The sequence below is a fragment of the Calonectris borealis genome, chromosome 7 (genome assembly GCF_964195595.1).
Source record: "Calonectris borealis chromosome 7, bCalBor7.hap1.2, whole genome shotgun sequence".
NCBI lineage: Eukaryota > Metazoa > Chordata > Aves > Procellariiformes > Procellariidae > Calonectris > Calonectris borealis.
This window is the reverse complement of record NC_134318.1, coordinates 30,728,611-30,745,676: the sequence shown is the minus strand read 5'-3', so window position 1 is coordinate 30,745,676 and position 17,066 is coordinate 30,728,611. Positions and strand designations below refer to the sequence as shown.

General features: G+C 37.3%; 1 protein-coding gene across 1 annotated transcript in view; it reads left to right on the top strand.

Moving 5' to 3' along the window:
- The window catches only part of CFAP43 (cilia and flagella associated protein 43), a 50,363-nt gene that overhangs the window by 23,524 nt on the left and 9,773 nt on the right, over positions 1–17,066 (top strand). Inside the window, exons 14-30 of the mRNA XM_075155000.1 lie at positions 260–400; positions 2,507–2,676; positions 3,447–3,599; positions 4,042–4,172; positions 4,878–5,043; positions 5,628–5,741; positions 7,396–7,473; positions 8,838–8,963; positions 9,414–9,518; positions 10,224–10,340; positions 11,155–11,358; positions 13,022–13,228; positions 14,020–14,109; positions 14,843–14,920; positions 15,738–15,863; positions 16,394–16,513; positions 16,595–16,702. Of these exons, the coding sequence (XP_075011101.1) occupies positions 260–400; positions 2,507–2,676; positions 3,447–3,599; positions 4,042–4,172; positions 4,878–5,043; positions 5,628–5,741; positions 7,396–7,473; positions 8,838–8,963; positions 9,414–9,518; positions 10,224–10,340; positions 11,155–11,358; positions 13,022–13,228; positions 14,020–14,109; positions 14,843–14,920; positions 15,738–15,863; positions 16,394–16,513; positions 16,595–16,702 (2,234 nt within the window). The remainder of the gene's footprint in view (positions 1–259; positions 401–2,506; positions 2,677–3,446; positions 3,600–4,041; positions 4,173–4,877; positions 5,044–5,627; positions 5,742–7,395; positions 7,474–8,837; positions 8,964–9,413; positions 9,519–10,223; positions 10,341–11,154; positions 11,359–13,021; positions 13,229–14,019; positions 14,110–14,842; positions 14,921–15,737; positions 15,864–16,393; positions 16,514–16,594; positions 16,703–17,066) is intronic.

Here is a 17,066-nt window from a genome sequence, read left to right as displayed (position 1 = left end):
TTTGAATGTTTAATGTAATAATACTCTGGTGCTTAGTATTCGCAGCACCCTATGCCTCAAGCTGAAGTTGTGTGCATGTAGCACTTTCTGAAACCAGGTTATGTCTTGTCTGACATTTTAATGCAAGTTCAAAACTGTGTGGTTGAGCTGAGATGTATGCTGAACAGGGATTTCGTTTATTTTCACATGGTGTCTTAGTAAAAAACAATGTTACCATGCTTCAGTAACAATTTGCATTGGTGTTCCCTGCCTGCTTCAGTGTTGGCAGATGAAGTGATGGATCTTTCTGTAGTTTCTGACTTCAAGAATGACTTAGTTGAAGTGGTGGTACTTCTTAATGTAGCAGAGGTCCAGCGAGCAAGACTGGAAATTTTTTGTCTGTCTTCAGCACTCATAACAGGTAAGAATTGAAATATATACTATGTGATATTTTTCTAAGGCAAGATCATATTGCCGTCCCTTAACACAAAATACTAACAATCTTAATCTCTTTCTTCATCGCATCTGTACATTCTCTGGGGACACCATTTCTCATACAGCAATCTGTGGATTTATAGTCAGCTGAATCATTTCAGCAGAAAGACTGATATTTTGAGGGAAAGCCAAGGAAGGAAGGAGAGAAGCAATTCACTTGCAGAATCACAAAGCCACCACTTAGCTGCTACTACTATTGGTTGTTGTTGTTGTTGTTATTATTACTACTGAGTGGGCAATGCCCAAAGCTAGCCACAGAGAGGCCTTGGGCTTGGCATCACCCATATGCAGACTAGCATATCAGGTGTTCAAAGTGGAATCAATCCCACCAGCCCCTTCAAAGGATTATCATTGCTCATTAGGAAAAGGTTAAAGGTTGATATATCTCAAAAAATAATGATTCCCTGCCTTTCCTATAGCTTTCCTATATAAAAGCACCAAGGAAAAAGTCCACTGTATTTAAAAAATATTAACTTGTATCCCAATAAGGAATGTTACAGGGAAACATTGTATGAAAAAAAGGGCGCTATGAGGAAAAGGGGAGAATTAAGGAGACTTAAGAATGGTGTACCTCCATTCACCTTCTGGAAATCTGGCCCTGTGTATCTGCAGTGTGCAGTGTGCATATTGGGACATCACAGTTAGAATCTCTATTCATAATCTGGAAGTAAAATTAACAGAACCTGTTAGTCTTTCACTAAATTGAGTAACCCACGCTAAATTCTCAAATTCTCAAATCATGTTCATGATTTGTTTCATATATGCCATCCTCAACTGTGAAACAATGCAGTAATTTGTTTGTGTCATTCAGGACACAGCTATAATATTATAGTATTTTAGAAGTACTATAAGCAAGAAAAAATGGACCTGTGTGTCATGAGCGATCACAGAACTTTTAATTGTGTCTGATATTCTAGGAGTATCTAAAACTGATATTCTAGGAATGCATTGATTTGGGGCACTTTCTGGCATCAGCTGGGAAACTAATTCAGTTGTCGTGAAAGGGCTTAAATGCATTAACTTAATTAAGGCACAGTGCAGGCTAATGTTGCGCCCGGTGTCCTCACCGTGCAGCCAGCGCAGGACAGGCTTGGCTGGCAGTGGCACCATGCGCTTCCAGTTTTATGTGTTTTCCAGCTAAGAATTGCCAAATCAATATAGTTTGAGGTTTCAGTGATGTCTTCTATCTATCACATTACAGCAAAAGGCAGCCTGTGTTCATTATTAACATCATTCTATTTTTATATCATTTTACTCACATTATATGCAATTGAATTACTAACAAAGCCTTTTGTGGAGAAAACTTCAGTAAAACTGTTAGTAAGCCTAGTGTCAGATTTTCTAGGTATTTACATTTAATTTTTAAAAGGCCTTACAATTTACAGACTTTTTAAAAAGTAGTTTTCAGTGAAGCTAGTATTTTCTTTAAATATTCGCTAATTTTGGGCTTCTTTTTGTGCCTATTTTTAGACATATAAAATGGGGCTTGATTTTCAAAGCTGCTGAAGATCTGCAGTTATTGCATCAGTCTTAATTTCAGGTGTCTCTTTAAAGCTCAAATTAAGGAACCAAAAAGAATAAAATGCCCTTTTGAAGGTGTGACCTTAAGTGTTTTAACCAATACCACCCAGACTGTGTGTACTTCATGGCAGAGATGCCTAAATAAGTTCTAGATGAAGGCAACAATGACATGAACCTCCATGCAAACTAATTAGCACTGCTTATGTAATACCCAAGAAGCAGGGTAAATTAGTGTATACAAATTGTAACATTTGTACAATTGTTAAACTGTTTCTAGTACTTCTTTAGAGCTAGTAGAGCTATTTCTCTGCTTCACTTCAGTGTGCTACATCGGCACAACCCACAGAGTTGGAGTTAAAGCTAGGTATCTTAATTCCCAGTCTCCTCCTTGAAAACTCACGTCATGCTCATTCCTTGCTGAGATTGGTTTTCATAATTACTTGATAGGTGAAGCACCTGCATTAGTGGTAGTGATGCCTCTTCCTCCCTGTTTCTTTTTTCAATCTTTTAGATAATGATAAGTATGTTAATGAACAAGGAATGCTTAATCCTAGTGCCATTAAAAAGGAGCAATATGATCTGGATTACCCTTTGAGCTCAGCAGTCAGATCGAAGGATAAAATTGTCTATGGCTACTGTACCTGTGCACCTTTCATCTGTAAATACCATCTCTCTGAAGAGGTAATTCGCTGAAGCTGCTTTATTTTGGGTGGTGGTTAAATACCAGCAAACAAAGGCTGTAGATGAAGTGAATATAGCAAAATATTATCTTAAAGAAATCCTCTCTGCACTAAAAATACCTGTCCATCCATAAACATCAACTTTCGGTATCCTACCACCTGCTCAGAAACCTGGCAAAAGCAATTTCCTTGTTCTATTACAGAGAAAGCCAAATATTGGTTCTTAAAACTCATACAGCTTGCAGGCACTTCACATGTAGCTTCTGTATTGGAGCTGTGCTTTTGTGCAGTCTGCTGGGTAACCTGAATATCCAGCTATTGAAGGAACTGAGCCAATGTGAGCCCATGACTCTAAGACACAACTGCAAACCCAGCCCAGCCCTGCCTCGCAATGAAGTAGTGGGGGCTTCAGGAAGCCACTGTCATTGCCTGCTGGTGAACTGGAGCTCTCTGCAGCTTATAGGTCTCCCTCAGTTTAAGAGTCAGGTCAAACAAGAAGGTGAATTCCAAAGGTGAGCATTCCTCCTTGACAAGTCCCATAATTTCTGAGCCAAGAAACTCCAGGCCCAAACATACTGAATACAGACCTTTTTGAAGAGATGAGAAGCAAATCAGCAGCATAGCAATGGTACTGCTTCCTAAGCTCAGTAATCCAAAAACGTTTTAAATTGCAATGCATGTGATAACCCACAAAGCTCTCATTAGTCTTCTCAGAATGGCATAGATATTGCCATCATCTGAACTGCTGCTAACATTTTGTTTGTTTGGCAGAATATGTTGGAAGATCCATCAGTATTTTTATCAGAAAAGAGGACTCCTAGCAATCAGTTTGGATCAGGTTTCCTCTGTTTATCACCCAACAGCCGGTGGCTGGCATCAGCAGCAAAGGATGGTGTTTTGTTCATCTATTGTGCTTTTACTATGGTAGGTTGGCATCCAGGCACAGGCTTTGTTTGGTTTACGTAAGAAAGAGGTGTGAAAACTACTTTCTTTCACTGTAAGCTTTGCTTCACTTGAATATAAGGTGTTCCAGAAAAATTCATGTTGAACATGAACTGACATAGCATTATACAGTACAATTGTTTTTATAATGAATGCGTATACAATCATACAAACTACTTACTTTCTTCTCCGGTAAATCTTAGGGTAGATAATTTTACTACTCTTCTTTATCTTCTGCAAAATCAATATACTACAAACTTGCCCCATCTGTAGTCAAAAATTTTAAAATCATAAATCCCAGTCTTTTATGTATTTTGTATTGACATTTTGGATTGACTTTTATCTAAAAATAAAGAAGCATAATTTACAGACATATTCCATTAGAAAGACATATTTGCTGATACTGCTTCTATAACTTTTGTAGGATATACTTGCTCAAAAGCATTGTCACTCATATCAAGGAGGGGGAATCAGATCCATGGTATTTTCGCTGGATGGCAAATTCATCCTCGTTAATGGCGAAAATGATGGTGCCCTGGTGTGTCTGAAATGGAAGTATGTATAAAGTGGCAGACCAATATTGATGGTGTAAATTCTTGTATCCTGGCAGACTAATTTTTGCATCTACTTGTGATTCCAGACTTCCTTTTTATTTGTCTCAAAGTAAGGACAAGAATTGGATAGAAATAAAACCACTCCTCTCATCTTTAGAGGCAGTCTCCATAGCTCATGAAAAGTCTTGTACTTTGGGTATTGTTGCAATACAAGATGTAGGAGTATCTTCTGATAAGTATTACCCGTAGTGAGCTTCTTATCACTCTCAAATAAACCATCTGGGGCTCTCTGGGGATGTAAGGGATGAAATCTCATGAGATACTAATTTAACTCAGCGATTAGGAGACATCACAGCTTTAATGGGAATTCAGCTGTGGTTGTAGAGAGTTCTTAGCAGACATTAGGAGTAAGAGACACTTGAAACTACAGCTTTTCTGTGGTATAACAAATGTTCAGGTAGATGTATAAAGATGACTCCGCCAGAGCAATATTTCTAATCTGGGTAATCCATCTTTCAGAATTTCTAATTCTGTGGAAACTTCACTTAAGTATGCAATTCTAGAACTCAAACAATATTGAATCATATGTAAAAATACTGAATAGGCATTGTTAAATAACTTAATAATTGTGTTTTAAAGAATATTTAATACTTTGTCCTTTTCCATAATTTACAAAAAATACATCAGTTCCCTTTCTGTTTACTAGGAAGATAAAGAAAATTGAAGTTAAGGAAGCTGCTTTTCACTGGCAATCTCTTCTTGCTATACTGAACAAGTCTACTTCAGATGAAAATGTTGTTTTAAAATCTATGGCAGAATGGCAGTTTGAGCCAGAATCCACATTGGAAACACTTGCAGAAGAGAAATTTAAGGTGTTTTCTTTATTTTTATGGGGAAAAGAAGTTTGATCCTAAAATTACACATGGTAAAAACTGTCCTCAAAATAAACTCTGATATACTTTTGTAAAAGTAGAAGAATACCCCTGAGGATAGGCTGAATATGCTTAATTATTAATTTGTGAAATAGTATTATCAAGGAAATTGAATAGTTATGGGAAGATGACATTCACATCTTCAATTTCACTTGGTTTCTTCAGCCACAGAAAACTCTGTGAAAGTCAGTTTCTCCTCATGTGAAGCTATGTGTCATTCCCAGTGTGATGTTACTGCTATACATTGTGTATTACTAGTCATATATTTTTCTGTTGAAATCAAGCAAAGCAGTGATTACAGAGATTAGTACAGTCAGCCCCTTTGAGTCAAAAGGCTTTGCATAATAGCAAGGGTTTGCAGGATCAAATCTGCGGACGGGTTAGGGAATAAAAATGTTGTAGCACTCTCTGGAATTTGGTGGTGGTGATGTTGCTTCTAATGTGAGTCCATTTTTTATTTCATTTCTGTCTCTCTCTCATTCTCTCTAAGTACCTGAGATGGATGTTTATATCCTTAATTTCAGGAGGCACCGCTTAAATCTTCCAATGTAGACGTGACAGAAGAAGATGGAAACATTACCAGTTTGTATTCAGCCGGTACCAATGACATGACATGGATAGGTCAGAAAATAAAGAAGGTACTTTCATAGAACAAGTATTAATCAAAGCCAGAGTGTTCAAGAGTCAGTAGTGATTTGGGGTGCCAAATTATATGCTGTAAAGGAATCTAGTTTCTAAAGCTTTTCTGACATTTGGACTTCTCTTTAAGGCATTGCGATCTAGACTTTTTGAAATCCTAGGTCAAGGTTATAAACACATCAGAGAACGTACCTAGCACAATAGGACCTCTAAAGACTAAAAGACCCCTTCTACAGAAGGAGTAAACTAAAAAAAAAATTGCCAGAGAAATTGGCTTCTTTTAGAAACTTACAAAGACTTTTTCTTCTAAACGTCAAAAAGTTGCACAGAAGATTACTACCAGAAACCAAGCAGGTGCTCTGTTCTTCCCAAGGGCCAGAATAACAAATTCCACAGCACTGGTAAATCAATACTCAACAATATGACATTAATTACAAAATCCCTGAGGTTTATTTCAGGTTAAGGTTGAGGTGAGTACGTTATGTAACCAAAGTTTTTTATAAGTGAAAGTGCATCAAAGCTCTAACTGTCTACTGAGAGGGGATTTAGCACTTTGTGAGCCAAAAAAACTGCTATATTAATGTTAGTATAGATTTTTTTCCCCCCAGAAATACGAATTTATGGATGCTAGGAGGTTCTTTCTAATATGAGCTAGAGCTGTGTATTTTGTCCAGCTTTTGAGGTTCAGTGACAGGACAAAGCAAAATATCAATCCTTTCTGGATGATCTTAAGAGTGACTTTCCAAATTATGATGCAGTTTCACAAGTGGCTCAAGTCAATCTATGACATACTGCCACTACAAGTGGCGTCTTCTCCATCGCTCTCCCAGACACGTATTCCTGTTTCTGCTTTGATGCTGGCACACATGCTTTGGTGTCTTTACTGGGATTTTTTGGCAAATCCATGTGACTTTGCATACACACGAGTACCACATGACTATTAGTGTCAGCTAGGGAGAGGTGATGAGCAGCAAAGGTTGAAGGGCAGCAGTGTGGTCCTAGGTTGTTTTAAGCTGCTCATTAATGTCCTAAGAGACTTGCATCTGGCTTTTAGAGGATGGAGTCCATCCAATGTCAGAAGGATACACCCCTTCCTTTCAATCAATAGCCATCATCCTACTTGAAGTTGTAAACTTATTTTAGAAAGCAAATTCCAGAGGTGCAGACTAATTGCAAAATTTTCCCTAAGAGATGAATTGGCAAGGCTGTAGGGGCAAAGAAAATTTCACAGCTTCCAGAATGAGAGTAACAGATGTTAGTTTACGTGTGTGTTTAAATATCCCACTGGAAATGCTTAGTGATAATGAAAAATCTAAGGAATATAAAACACTTAACAAATTCTGGCAGTAGGCTTTATGCAGTTCAATGTGTCTGCAATCATTGCACTTGTAATTACTTCTTTCTTTAATATTTTCTCTTTTAAGCTCTATTGCTGTACAACCAGTTTATAATGTGACCTGGTTGTACAATCTTTTTTCTCTTGAGCAATTCTGAGAATCATCCTATTGAATTAGGATTATGTCTGTTTCAGTTATTAATCCCTTTGGAGTTTTGTTTTCTGTACAGATAATGTTCCTTTAGATTATTTCCATCTTTTTTTCTCTTCTTGTCTATTTTTGTCTTTCAACAATAAATAAATTTGTTGTATGTCAGGTCATTAGAGAAGAGACTGAGAGGTTTGCTAACCAGAAGAAAGAGCTGCAAATGGGAATTAAAAAGCTGCGTAAAACTGTGAGTTTCTTACAAGGGTAATGGCTCAGTTTTATTTACAAGTACGCTTCCTTTATGACTATCAATCAGCTCTATCACTTAGTTACATTTTTGTCATAAACTCTGAGCAGACAGGTAATAAAGAGACGTGCTTCTTCAGGGACTATATGCTGAACCTGCCAGGAACTGGTTCTCGGTTTCCTTTTCTCCAAATAAACATTTTGTACCACCCTTATACCTTGAGCAATCTATCCCTTCACAGGCTAGTTTCTGCCTATCTAACAACCTTCCATTATAGAAACTACTGTCCTCTCCTCTTCCTTCTGTTTTCTTCCATAAAAACTGCTATCTGCAAGAGGATAAGGCAGAGGGTCACCTAGAGCAGTCTGCCCAGGGACCATGTCCAGACAGATTTTTATTATCTCCAAGGATGGAGACTCCATGACCTCTCTGGGCAACCTGCTCCAGTACTCAGTCACCCTCACAGTAAAAAAATGTGCTTCCTGATGTTTGAGCGGAACCTCTTGCCCTTCACTGGGCACCACCGAAAAGAGCCTGCTTCGCCCTCTTAGCACCCTCCCTTCAGGTATTTATATACATTCATGAGATTCCCCCCAAGCCATTTCTTTTTTAGGCTGAACAGTCCCAGTTCTCTCAGCCTTTGCTCATATGAGAGATACTCCAGTCCCATAATCACCTTGATTGGACTCCTTCCAGTATGTCCATGTCTCTCACCTCCCTCAACCTGCTAGCAAGACTCTCAGTACAGCCCAGGATACTGATAGCCTTTTTTGCCGCAAGGGCACATTGCTGGCTCATGTTCAACTTGGTGTTCACAGGACCCCCAGCTACTTTTCTGCAAAGTTGTTTTCCAGTTGCTCAGCACCCAGCATGTCCTGGTGCATGGGGCTGTTCCTACCCAGGTGCAGGATTTTGCACTTCCCTTTGTTGAACTGTATGAGATAGATAACAACTCAATAAAGTGATAACAACTTAATAAAGTGCTCAGAACTAGGTGCAGAAATTTGCAGTTCCCTTTGTTGAATTGCATGAGATTGATAACAACTTAATAAAGTGATAACAACTTAATAATGTTCTCAGAACCAGAGAATAAAGAATTGTGTACTACAGGTTCTTAGAAAGTATACACAACTTCACATATAATATCCAAATCAATTTTAAGAGAAAGATGAAATATATTCACATAGCACTCTCTGTCACTAGTTACAGGCAGCACATTCTACCTATTACCATGAAGCAGTTAAATGTGGAGGCAATTAAAATCATTTTCTCTAATATCAAGTTCTATAGTGTTAAAAATAGGATTTCCTCTATTCACATTCAAATTACTTTTTATTCCTTACACTTATTTTAAAAAACAACAGATTCAGAAAATGATGCATGAAAATGAACAGGTGCCAGACATTGAGAAACTGGAGCAGCAGGAGTTCAACCTGGATATAGAAGAACAGGAAAGAGCGCAAGCAGAGGCTGAACAAGAAGTGGCCAGGGTATGATAGAATGGGGGGAGAACATTTTAAAACTAGCAGTGGAAAGGAGAAAGAATGATTGAAGAACAGAGGATGATCTCAAAGTTGCTGTTCACTGCTGAGAAGCAGGAAAACGTAAAAGTATTTAAAATCACTTTTTGAAGTGAAGCAGGTGAAGCTGCTGATGCAGACATTGCCAGTTGTAATACGATCTATGCCAGAAACTATAAATCTGACAGTGTGGCCTTGGGCAATTGCTTAAGTTCTAGAATGCTTTTCTTCACATATAAAATGATGCCTTTCAGTAGTATGCAATATAGTTTTTGGAGAAGATAGCTGCGATAGTCTAAGATGATGAAATATTGGTAATTCATTTCATCTGTTAGGTTTCTTTCAATAACTCAACACAAATTGCCCATATCTTGTTATTTTGCACCACATCTTGTTATTTTCTTTTCTGTATCTTGAAAGGTGAGGAAGGAGATTGAGATGGAGAATTTAGCCAACCGCTATTTGCAGGATGTCATCAAACATGAGTGCTGGGATGCTATGTGTGTAAAAGGCCGTGCAGTTAAGGTAACCTCTAATTCATTTTCTGCAGTAGTTTATTGATTCCTTAAGGTACAGAGACAAAATAAATAGAAGTATAACACATTTCTGATATGCTTATGGTATGGGAAAAAAATTTACTTCTTCCCAGGGCTCATACAAATCTTTCATTCCGTTCATTTTGTCTAAGCCTGGCTGATTTTACCTTCTAAGGTGGATAAGAGTGCTGATAAGCAAATAAGCAACTCTTTAATTCCTTGATCTCAGACAATATCTTTATGCAGTGTTGCTAAAAGGAGAGGTGAATATTATTTTTCTGTGTTCAGTCAGTATGACTTCTATACAGAATATAAAGGCAAAATTTAACCCTGATTCTGCCTATTTTAAACAGAGGGAGATTAGTCAAAGTAATGATACTGGATTATCTCAAGGGTGGTGAAAGACCAAGTCATTTTACAAAAAATCTTGTTATGGTTGAATTCTGTGGATAAAGAGGCCATATCCATAGATTATTCAAAAAAAAAAAAGAAAGAAAAAAGCAAATTTTAAACCAACCATTTTCACTACCAAAAAGGCAAGTGGTTTTTGTCTTACCCTGTACTTTTACTACATTGCCTATATTAATTGATCCTCAACTTTATTCTTGATTTTAAGAAGTCTTTATAACTGTTTAGCATTCAGGTATTGAACAAATGAATTGATAGATGTTTTTTTTTTTTTAAATTTGAACAGTGCTTCCATATGGCTTGTGAAGTGAAGAATTATCCACTGAAGGAACGTAGTGAAGAAGAGCTGGAAACTTTGGAGAAAGTTCTCCAGTTAAAGAAGATTGAGACAGGTGATCTTAAGGTACAATCTCTTTGAAGTACTGCATAAAGGCATTTCAGATCAGGATATTCTGTGTTGGCATCTTAACCCTTCTTTACATAGTTACATTTCTAAGGTCCATTTTCTTGCTGTAGAAATTGTCCAAAAAAATTTTGAAGAGATAAATAAAGATGAAATGTTGGTTTTTTACTTGGAACTAATGTATTAGTATTAAAGAATCACAGAATAGCTAAGGTTAGAAGAGCCCTTTGGAAGTCATCTAGTCCAACCCTTCTAGAGCAATTTGCTCAGGGCTGTGTCCAGACAGTTTGGAATATCTCCAAGGATGGAAGATTCCATAACCTCTATGGGCTACCTCTTCCCATGTTTTACAACCCTCACGGGAAAAATGTTTTATTTTGTTTAAGTTGGATGTCCTGTATTTCGATGTATACCCATTTCCTCTCAATCTGTCTCCGAGTACCACTGAGAAGAGTCTGGCTCTGTTGTCCTTACTCCCCACCATCAGGTTTTTATATGCGTTACTGAGATCCCACCAAGCCTTCTCCTTTTTGAGGCTAAACAATTCCAGCTCTCTCAGCCTATCCTTGCATGTTAGATGCTTCAAACCCTTAACTGTATTAGTGGCCTATCACTGGACTTGCTCCAGTATGCCCATGTCTTTCTTGTACTGGGGAACCTACAAATGGACTCACTATTCCAATATTGATCATTTCAATTTGCATTATATTGATCACTGAGCTTAATTGCAGAATATAACCTCTAGAATTTATTCATATGTGTGCCACTGGATTATGTACAAAATTAACACAGTTATCATGTTTGTGATATTCAGGTTCAGAAGAAAAATCTTGAGATCAAGTCTGAGACTGTATTATCTAAGGAAGGAGAAAAGGCAGAAGTAATGGCTGATGATAGTGCATCTTACTGCCTGATTGGAAGTCTGAGCTCTCAATACGGTGGAGACACATCTATCCTATACCATCAATGGGACTTGCACACCAGGGAGCAGAAAGTCAATCAGATAGTATTACTGAAGGTGATGTCTTCTTAAATTTGTATCACTGCAGTGACGCTGTCGTATCTGTTGGTTCTCACAGCAGTCACAGCCACTATTAGGTTTTGGGCATACTGACAGTATACAATGGAGGGTTGCATAGGTCTCTGAGTTACTGAGATGAAAGCTGATAAATGCACATAGAGCACCATGTGGATTTGCCAGCTCAGGTCTGGAAGAAAAACATTTTTATGAAATTGGTTACCCAATTTGAGGGTATCTGTATTTGCCCACTGGTGCTTCAGTTTAAGAGTTTGTATAGCCAAAGCTAGCTTGCACATCTCAGCATGCCCTGTGAAAACATGACCTCTTTCCCTATTATTTGTTGCTGAATGAAACATCAGCTGGATCCTCACACCATTTCCTTTCTCTCCAGTCTTACCGTTCCTTCATTTGGAGTCTTCAATGTTTCTGTTGTTTATTACTCATTACTATCAGTCTCTCTTATTTGTCTTACCCTGGCCAGTTTATTAAGTAGTAAACAGGCTACAGAATAGGCTTCTTATAAAGATCTACAAGGGTAGAAGTGGTTAAACTCCTATAAAGCATTGCGTCCTCAGAGCTCTTTAAGGCTGTAAATGGTAGCAGAGCTCAATGATTATGCATTGAATACATAAAATCTAGTAGCCACACTGGTGTTTAAAGTAGATGGGGAAGAAACACAAGGAGCACTTTTAGATGTTTAAAGAAGCATATGGTATATATAAGTGTAGATATATCGTCAGTGTTCTTAGCCAACGCAGTAAGCCTGCTGAGAGCTAGATGGCTGACTAGACATTGAGCATAGCCTTTTTTCTCCCAGCAACATTGTACCTTATCTGCCATCCTGCCTTACTACATCCTAACTTATTATTATATTACAAATCAATGAAATAATCACGGACACAAATATTTATTGTAATACAAATTGCAAACAGCTAAGCATCTCAAAATGTGAAGTTTAATGATAGAACTGAAGTTCTTTTCACAGCAGGAGAGACACATGGTTTTCTCTCTCAGTATTCTACTTTTCTTTGTTGAGATTAATTATTTAGGCTAAAGGAAGAAATTATCCATTAAGAATATATGCTTTTTAAAATCATTATAAGGTCTCAGGTGTTTTAAAAAAATTAGTTTCCAATGTTTATTTAATGGGCACATTTTACATATGTCAGACAGAAAATATGAAAGCATATTGAAGCTGCAGGTTGCCTCACTTGAAAATCAGGAAAGTATGTCCTTAACTGCCTCCCTGTACCTGTGATGTAAAATCTCTAGATTTACAGGTTACGTGTTTTTTTTCTTTGAAGCCCCTTCTTCTTTCAGCAGAATAGTGCAAAAAACAGCAAATAGAAGGCAACCTAATTTTTTATCTAGTTTGGCAGCAGTATGGTTCTTTCAGAATCTTTGTCAAATGGCAAATATGTAGAAGAAAAGGAATAAAAATTTCTAGGAAAAAAAAAAAGAAAAAACTGATAATTTGTCCACCTCCATTTAACAAAGCTTGAACTCTGCCCTTACGATTTTCCCAAAAGGGCTTTACCAGTTTATCTCCCTGTCACACACAAATACACACATTTATGATTCTGATAGCTTGAGGACTGGTATATAATCATGGATGGATGTGACCTGTGCAGTATTGCTGTTTCCTTTTTTGGTATTTCAGGACATCATTTACAAAGTGAAAACTGCTTTTAATAAGGAATTTGACATAGTTGCACGACAAAAGGAGCAGGAGATAGCACGAGTGAAAGAAAGAAACCTCAGGATCCGAGAAATCTTGGCACAACTTGACCTCCAAGTGGAAGTGTGGGAGCCAGCTCTTACAGAGGATGAGATACCAGAGCGAGCACTCACTGTTCAGGATTCAGAGGTGTCTGAAAAATAAATCTTTCTCTTTCACCCACTCAAATACAGTTCTCTAATTCTTCTCATTTCCATACATTGTGTCAGTACTGAAAAGCCTTAAAAGAGATGTGTCTGTGTACTTAAAAACATCTTTTTGACACTTCTGCTTCCCTTCTCTTTTTAGGGAGAAAGCTCTTAATCAGTCAATCTGAAATGAATAAAATGTATACGATCTTAATTTATTGCTTTTAAAAGTTTTTAATTGCCCATAAATTAGGTGGAAATTCCCTCTGTTCTTGACTATAAGATTCAAACCAGGCTTGCAGGGATTACTTCCATAGTTAAGGGTTTCTCTGTTTTCTGTGAGCACCATTTTGAAACTACGTAGTTTCAAACTAAGTATCTAGGTACTAAAGCATACTTAGTACTGTACTTACAAATTCAATTGATAATTTATAAAGAAACACCATATTTCTTATACAACATATTCCACCGATCTCATCTGCTCTTTTCGTCAGTCTTTTCCCACTTCTCTCTGCTCTCCCACCAGTCTGTGTTATTCCCCTGTCAGAAAAGGTATGCACAAACACACCTAATATCAACAAAAATGATGGCAGTTTGTATTTGAGCATTTTTAAATACAGCTTTTGGAGCTGTTCAAAACAACGATTTTCTTCTTGAGGAATTTTATCATAGAGCAGAGATACAAAAAGCATTAAGAATTAGTATTACACCATCTTTCCAAATGTTCTTAGTCCACATGTGATCATGTTTGGAGAAAAGAACCCTGACATGAACCTCATTTTCTTCCTTCAGATTAAAGTTGAAAACTACTTGACTCACCAAGAGACAGAGAAAGCAGAAATGCTGGCTAAGCTTGAAATGGAAAGACGCCTTCCTGCTATGGTACTTAAAGTAGTATCCTTTTTACTGATAGGCCTTTGTCTCTGATTAGGCTTATTTAGTTAATGCTGCACTGGAATATTCCAGTAATGTAGTATGGAAGAATAAATTTAAAATGGTAGGTAATGATGATGTGTACCTTTCCCCTCTTATTATCGTTTACAATCAGAACTACATAGACCAGCTGGAGGAAGAAAAAATTTAGTGTTAGGCTCACAATTTTTAAAAATCTGCTTAGTGGCAATTAAAAATACCATATCAGGTGACTGGGGACTAGATACATTTCTAAATGCATCCTACTGCTCAATCAAGAGCTTTGTGCTTGATATGTGTTGGTTGACTGAGCGACCTCTGTTCTTCAGGGATCAGACTGGGAGATCATAATGCTTTCCTCTGGCTTTAAAATGCATCTGTGAAAAGCCTAAGATGGGTCTGGTCCCAAAAGAGGTGCACAATAAGACAGTGACACTACAACTTCCTTCATCCTACCCTGCCAACTGGCCAGGAGTAGTCTATGCCTATGTAAGTTATTTGGTATATGAACATCTGCCCACCAGAAAAAATTCTGAGACTTTTAGCATATTTCACATGCATCACCAAAGAGCATTAATCTACTATTGACACAGAGTATAATCGTATGGGTGATCTAGAGGTGAACTACCCTATTATCATTCCCAAAACTTTCAATTACTACACTTCCTTTTGTACCTTAAAATATTTTTGTGGTTGTTCCCAGGACAATGAAAGACTGCGTGCTCTTGATGACATGATGGGTGGAGTGCTGGAAGTCAAAAAGGAAGACATCTTGAAAATGGTGAGCTGCACTTCTGACATATCATTTAGGTAGCTTGAGGGCTTTTAAGGAAACATGAAGTTCAACTAGCAAATATTTCCAACCTAAGTGATAGAAGAAAGTCAGAGAATTGTCGAATTGCATTATGCCTAGGTAGACCCTGTAAGACACCATACACTGGACTCAAAAGAGACCACGAGATTCTAGTGCCTGCATGTGATTTACCCATCCACACCTGTCCCTATCACAGTGCAATACTATAGAAACATAACCTAGTATTACCATTACAACAACTGTACTGCTGGGGGAAGGGTCTGTTATCCATGGCTGTGATCTTACAGAAAAATACTGTGTTCCATTTAACTCAGCAAATATAGATAGTACAGTATTAAAGGAAGGAAAGAATGTGAAGGAGTGTCACAGAAAAAGGATAGGGCAGACCCAAGCGCTCTCCCTGGAATTGATCTGTTTTGGAAAATTAGGACTCCACTTAGAAGTATACATTAGCATAGAGTTAGATTTGGGGTTCTGAAACAGAAAATGTGGCATATCTTGTACTGACAGTAGTATGTTTGAGTACAAAATACTTGTATTTTACAAGATCCAGTAGTGAATTCCTGTAAGCAACTGAGAGAGAATAGCACAATATATATACACCAAAACTACTGGTGCAAGTAACAGACCAGAGAAATAGAATATATATATTACTTAGTCTTAAGGCTTATACCTTACCTACCACTAATACCTTTCATTAAATTTGATGCATGCTATAGTTTGTTAGTGTGCTGATGGAGACTTAATACAGCTTTTGAAGCATATTTGTCTTTAATACTTCCAGGATATTCCTCCACCTCCTTTTATATCCAAGCCTGAGCATGTTTGGAATGATGAAGAAAAGAAAATATTTAGAGAACATGAGAGAAAAGTCAAGGAGCTGAATGAAGAAAAAGAAAAGTATAGAAGGGTAAATTAAAATGAGAAAAGGAGTAGTTTTGTTCACAGTGCTCATGACCAAAGCTTCTGATCTTTCTCAGGAGCTACTTCTAAAAATGAATACTAATAAATAGAATAAACGAAGAACAAATGAAGAACAAAGATCATGTGGCATATTTAATAAGTCCTAGCTTAGACAGTAAAATAAGGCAGTCTCTACTTATACCAATTAATACGTGCCAAAACTTGTGATATCTGACAAAAGGTAACTTTCCTTCACAAATGTACCAGTATTCCTAAAACGTTTTTTTTTCCAGATTCCATTCCCAGAGTTGCTGATGCCATACACAAATAATACAATTATATTTATCCTTCAAAGTGGTATTTGGACAACATAACTTGGTAGCCTGGCAGCACTCTCCTTCCAAACAAGTAATTTCTGGGACCTTTTGGCTGAAGGATAGTTCCATATTGTGCATTCTCCAGCATCTGATATACTGTATCAGAGCTTCTTTGTTCCTTCAGATGTAATATTGCTGCTCTTGTCCTTCCCTTCCCCAGTCACTGGAAAATGAATTGAAGAAACTTGAAGCTTCCATCCAGGAAACAACAGAAAATTTTGATGAGACTGTGTGCAAACTCTCTGAAAGGAAAGTGAAATTAGAGATGGTCATCTATCAGGTATCGCAGAGAACATTGATTTTTCATCTCTGCCTCTGTGCAGGAGGAATGTTAACATTTTTTGTTGCAATCTTTTCACAGGAAGAACTCAAAATAGTCAATCTCGTTTATGCTTTACTGTTGAATGAAGAGTTGGACACTAGAGAAGCTGGACTTCATAACTTCCTTATGAAAAAGGAGAAAGAGAAGGTAAGTTGTCATTTGGAATGCTGTTCTTAGTAAAAGTGTAATATTTACAATACAATTTCTTGTGAAGACTGTTCTTTCCAAATCAAAATTTTGCCATAAATGATTTTCTGACAATTTACAGGGTCACTGATTTTTTTTTTAACTTGTACAGGTGACTTCCATTATAAATACATATGTTTTTGAATAGATACTCATCTTGGTTCATCTGGAGTTCTTTGGTAAAGCTCCATACATTCAGAAGGGCATGCTGCTATTTGTTTGCTATATATAATATTTTTTAGCATCCAGTATCAAGCTGGAAGCACCAATTATGATGCTTTTATGACAGAAAGATGCACAAAAGAATGTGTAATCTATCACATAT